Source organism: Podarcis muralis, chromosome 7, assembly GCF_964188315.1.
Source record: "Podarcis muralis chromosome 7, rPodMur119.hap1.1, whole genome shotgun sequence".
Classification (NCBI taxonomy): Eukaryota; Metazoa; Chordata; class Lepidosauria; order Squamata; family Lacertidae; genus Podarcis; species Podarcis muralis.
The window spans coordinates 62,052,070-62,057,828 of record NC_135661.1 but is presented as its reverse complement, the minus strand read 5'-3'; the positions used below and the strand labels follow the sequence as shown (position 1 = coordinate 62,057,828).

The following is a 5,759-nucleotide window of genomic DNA, read 5'->3' as shown; positions in this document are numbered from 1 at the left end:
CCGCTTCGGTGCCAAATTACGAAGTTTAATAATCCAATTTTCCGTTCTACTCACGGGTACTTGTTTAAAGTCCAATTGTCCACAGGAAAAAGTCAGCGCTCTCTGGCAATAGCAATGCAGCTTCACTCTGTGAAAAGAGCAGTCGATTCGAAGCACCGCGCCGCTCACCCCACGTCGCTCCGGATCCCCGAAACCGGGTTTCCCCGCGAGTAGGGGAGGCGCAAAAGGTGCCAGCTGAATCCCAGGTCCACAGGCTTCTCCCGCCTGTGGTTTTTAGTGGGTCTCCACCTCGCCGTAGCAGTCAGACCCTGATTTCCACGGAGCGGATTCCTCCTGATCAGAGGAAATCCGCCATTGCCAGTGGCGCTAACCCGGAAGTCTTATCTTCCTTCTCCTTCTCCTTCTCCATTTCTTTAATTTTGACAAAGTAATAATCATAAATAAATAAGAATAAAAATGAGCACACAACCCGCCCCCTGATACCATTTCGTTGTAACTATCCAACCTCCCAAAATTTCAACATCTCTCGCAATGGTTTGACCCCTTTCCGTTTTAACAGTACAAATTCTACAAACACCTTCCATATCTCCTCAAAATCATTTCTGCTGCATATCCCCTGTCTTACCTTAATGGCATATGTTAATTTATCATTAATAGCTATACTCCCACACCTCTTTATACAATTCTTCCATTTTATATTCACCTTGCCCCTTCCACTTCCTAGCTATAATAACTCGTGCAGCTTTCAATGAATTTGTGAGCAAGTCCTTCATAGCCTGCGAACCTTCCACCCCGTCATAAATTGATAATAATGCTACCTCTGGACTTTTTAGCTGTGACTCCTGCACTTCAGGGGACTGGGGTAGATGACCCTAGCGGTCTCTTCCAACTCTACAACTCTATGACTCTGACAACAGGGCCTCTGGCCTGTTCCGGAAGGGCTCTTGTTATGCTCTTTTGTTTCTAAACTGTATCCTAGTTGCATTGCTAAAGCTTCCTGGTTTCAGATTCTACTGTGGGTAGTTTTTGTTTTTCTGCTGTCTTTAAAGAAGATCCTCGAAATAATCTCTGAGTGCATTCCACCCCCCCTTCTTTTACATGCATGCGATTCTGCCAGAGATTTTTTTCCAGGTGGTTGCCAGCCACTTACTCATGATGAATGGATTAGGCATGTACCCCACCCCTGTTGTAAAGTTGTAACCTGGCACACGCACCGCGTCCCTTGGTCTGCTCTAAGCTGACGTACGTGCATTTTGATCCCTTCCCTCCCTTCTGAAGGCGAAATGCTGAACATATTTTTCCCATCGCAAGGAAATGCATTTGGCAGGTTTTGTAATGTAATCATTTGGGGGGGCTGGGGGAAGAGAACGTCTCTAATAACCCTTCTTCCAATTTTCTGCATTGCAGTCTCTCAAAGGTGGGAATTGGCTGAAACTCTGCATTTAATCCTCAGAACAGGTTTGTCCAGGGCAGCTGGGAAAGAGCAAATGCAGCCAATTAGCTCTTTATGTAGCCTGAGCACGTTTCAGTAATTCAGCCTGTCTTAACACGACTTAAATACACCAAAGCAATGAGCAGGCATTTCATTAAGAATACACTGGGCCATGGTGGTTTTCATAAGCCCCATCCATCTCGCTCTTGTCACGTCCAATCGGTTCATTAACTAAGAGATGAAATACAGGCAGGGAGAGGACAGCCACCAACACTTTAAAGTGCTGCCATCCCGATCCATAAAGTATTGGATTTCTGTTTGGCCAGGGGTGGCCTGGTCAATTCTTTGGACAAGGTGGACGTGGGTCTAATAGAGCAGGCCTGTACCATTCACTACCGACCATACTGGCCCAGCCATTCAGGGGAGAAGGGAAAGCAGGGTGGTCTCCCTCTCTTTCAGGCACAGGAAGGAGGGCTGCAAATTCTAATGAGTGCCCACTTTGCAAAGAATGGAATGCAACTGCATGATGTGAAAGAAGGGCAAATTGGAGATACTGCTGTCCCTGCTGCAAGGCCTTCTTCCACCTGGCCTAGGGGGTGGAGTCCAGACTCACCTTGAACATCTAAAGGAGGCTCCTGAGAGGCCGGAGGGACATTGCTGGAACAACTCTTGGGTTGCGGCAACTGGCTAAAATGTTTTAAACAGTTCTAATTTTGGTTCTTCTGTTTTGTTTTTGCTGGGTTGGTGTTGGTTAAATGTTTAGTTGGGACTGGCAGTTATTTTAATTTGGGTATAATTGTAAACCGTTTCTTCTTCTTCTTCTTCTATTTCTTCTTCTTCTTCTTCTTCGTTTCTATTGATTCGTTGATTTATTTGTTGTCTGTGTTTGGAAACTTATCTAGAGAAGTTTGCATTAGGCAAGAGAGGTTTGACCCATTGCTGTAAAACCGAGTGATCTCTCACAGCGGGTTGATGAAACCTAAGAACTCAGCATTTAAGTCAGTCAATAGAACCACCATCACCAGCAGCAGTGGCTCAGCTCAGCATTGCTGAACAAGCAAGTTGCTTAGGATCTCTCTCTGGGACCAGCGACAGGAAAGTTTATTGAACTGTATTAAGGACTAAAGACAAGACTGGATTGCATTGCTTGTTGTTAAAGTACAATGTGCTACTTTGTATTTTGTAGTGTTTATTTGTAAACTGTTTTAAGACTGTTCTGCCATTAAGCTTTGCAACTCTCTCTTTTGTAGTGGGGAGTGTTCATTTCTTCTCTGCACAAGGTCCGGATCAGGGATTCTTCTTGCAGCAACTCTTAACAGAAAGAGGTGTAGCTTTTCCTTTCTTTATACCCCCTTCCTCCCCCCTCCCCCCACCAAATGGGGTAAAATATACTTCAGAAGCACAATTTGCCTCTCCTTCTCGCTCATTACAGTTATTGGGGTTGCTCCCAACACTTCAGACCTGCTTTCCAAGGGATTTTTCCCATATTGGCTTGTAATCAACTTTCCACACTTCAACTCAGGTGATGTCCTCCACTGCTGGAGGCAGAAATGCTCCTGAGTACCAGTTGCTGGAAATCGCAGGAGGGGAGGTTGTCTTGTTCTTGGGTTGTCCACAGGCATCTAGTTGGCCAGTGTGGGAACAGGATATAGGACCAGCAGAGCCACTGGTAGCCTCTTATGCCACGGAACCTGTAATCTACCACCCAGTTCTGTCTAAACATGGGGATCTGCAAGGAAACAATCCAGACCAGCAAGGAATATTCTCAAGTGAAATGGCCTAGAGCAGATAAGGTAATAGTCTCTGACCCCCAGCCCAGTTAGACTCACATACAAGGCTGTCTCTCCCCTGACTTGAGTCTAACACCTTCAAGCACTAAACATCAACATCATTGTTTAGGATTCCCCGAATCCTTCAACTCCCCTCCGCCCTTCAATGGTTACCATTATCAAGCTCCCCCCCCCAACTGCTTCACTTATTTTCTCCATTTTTAAATAGTCCATTTACCATCGTTTTTCATACATTACAAGCATTACTCAAATCCTGCCAAAGTTTTTAGTTGTTTACTGTGTTCTCTTAAATACATTATAAATTTCCCCCATTCCTTCTTGAAATTCTTCTCTTCCTGGTTTCTGATTTTCCTGGTCAATTTTGCCATTTTGGTGTAGTCCATCATCTTCATCAGCCATTTGTCTCTGGTCGGGATTTTATCTTCTTTCCATCTCTGGGCCAGTAGTATCTGTGCTGCTGTCGTCGCATACATAAATAGTCGTTTCTGCTCCTTCAGAATGCAAGCCAATATTTTATGCTTGCCTTCTTTACCAGTTCATCTGAGCTTGGAGCTTTGTCTTTATAAATTTAAATCAGGGGTTGGGGAACCCTTTTCAACCTGGAGGTCACATTCCCTTCTGAGCCACCTTTCAAGGGCCACGTGACAATGGTGGGCAGATCCAGAAGCAAAAAGAGGTGGAGTGGTGAATGAAAAGTTTGCTTTTGTACATAAAGCCAGCTTCTACCTAGGGTTGCCGTATTTCAAGCAGTGGAAATCTGGACAGAAAAGTTGTTGAGCTTTTTTTGGCTTCACTACACACTCTTCCCCCCATGTTTTTCTGTTCTCTTTTAATTACCGTACTTATCCTCATCTAAACCAGGGGTGTCATACTATGTGCTGTACACTTTCTTAGTTGTCTGATGGCAGCAATTTGTTTCCTCAACAGTCCAGTTACTTTATACATTTTTTCTCTGCTTCAACATGCTGATGGGTAGCCCTTAAAAATATTTGGGCAATGATCATGTTTCGAAGTATCTTCCCAATACTTGCTGGGAGGCACATGCAGAGGCACATGCAAGAACTAATGTTTGTATTCATGATGACCATGTGAAATTTTACCACACTCTCACCGCACAAGCCAAGCTCTCTAAGGAAAAAAGATGGTTAAGAAAATATGTGCAGACATCTGTCAATCATTAGCGACCACTTACACACTTTGAGGAATGATTTCAAAAGATTTGAAAACATCAAAATGTATCTTGCCTGATGTCGACTACAAAGAAGCCCACAAGAGAACCAGGAAAGAAATAAGCAGTTGGTGGCAGCACACCAAGCATTGCCTCTTAGAGACAGATTTCACTATCTGCTTACTCTAATATAATTGATACACTTGTGGCTAATATGAAGAGGAGAGGTGAAGTGCACTAAAAAGCATAACCCTGATTTTCTTTTCTACATGATATCTGATGAGAAAAATTCCCAAGGTTCCCAAAAGCTAGTTGACTCATACATACCCTGTTGACTTGAACAGGAATCTCTGTGGAGAACTAAGGCAGTTCCACTGTTCTACGTGTGCAAAGTTTAATGAAACAAGAAAAATGAAATTCAGTCACACTGAGCTTCACGAAAGGTGGAGTACAATGTGTATTTCCAAATGTGGATATCACCCGATGCATTTTTCTAACTTTGATTATTGCCAGCTGCTTGGCAAAATGCTCTTTTTCTGAGCTGAAAAGAATAAAAAACATCTGAGACAACAACATATGTATCAGGACGGACATGATTCATTTTCCCTGCTGTGTACAGAAGCGGACATACTTTGTGGAGTCAGCGTCTGTAAAATTTTCCAGAATTTGTGCAGTTAGAAAAATCTAGAAAGAAGCTGTCTTAGTTTTGAAAAATAAGACTTTATTTTGAAGTACGAGGGGGAGACCCCCACACACCATAATATTTTCAGTGCTTAGAGCCTCTAAATGACTTAATCCAGCCGTGAGGATTCCCCACTCTTGATATAGATCCAATTAGTCTCACTGACTTGTTAATGGGAGTGGTTCTCCGGTGTTATTGAAATGTAATGTGAGCTTCTGTCTCAGGTTTGCTGATGCTGCAGGCTTCTTGCAACTCTTGCTTACAAGGTAGGCCATCTCACAGAGGTTGAGAATGACACATAGCATGGCAGTGGCTACCATGAAATAAGTGAAGAGCTTCTTCTCTGTAGGCCTAGCAATGAAACAGTCAACCACGTTGGGACAGGGAACCACAGCACACTTCACCACCCTTGGAAGATCAAAGTTGGGATACAGGCAGTGGAAGATGTAGAGGAAGGTGAGATCCACAGTTGCCTTGGTGAGAAGGCTGAGTAGGTAGGTCCACCACAGGCCTCCACACTTCTTCCCGGGGTTGGGGTACTGTGGATGGAAGCGTTCTCTTGCCCCTTCCAGGCACTTCTGCTCCTTGGTTTCCTGATAGGCCACATGCATGAGGACGAAAAGAGAAGGGCATGTCACCAGGATAAGCTGGAAGGCCCAGAAACGTATGTGAGAGATGGGAAAGGAC

At 44.2% G+C, this 5,759-nt stretch overlaps 1 protein-coding gene across 1 annotated transcript in view; it reads right to left on the bottom strand.

The window, feature by feature from the left end:
• Positions 1–5,168: 5,168 nt before the first annotated feature.
• LOC114602905 (gap junction beta-4 protein-like) overlaps positions 5,169–5,759 on the bottom strand; it is an 812-nt gene continuing 221 nt past the window's right edge. Inside the window, exon 1 of the mRNA XM_028741635.2 lies at positions 5,169–5,759. This exon is cut by the window's right edge and continues 221 nt beyond it. Within this exon, the coding sequence (XP_028597468.2) occupies positions 5,231–5,759 (529 nt within the window). The 3' untranslated portion in view covers positions 5,169–5,230.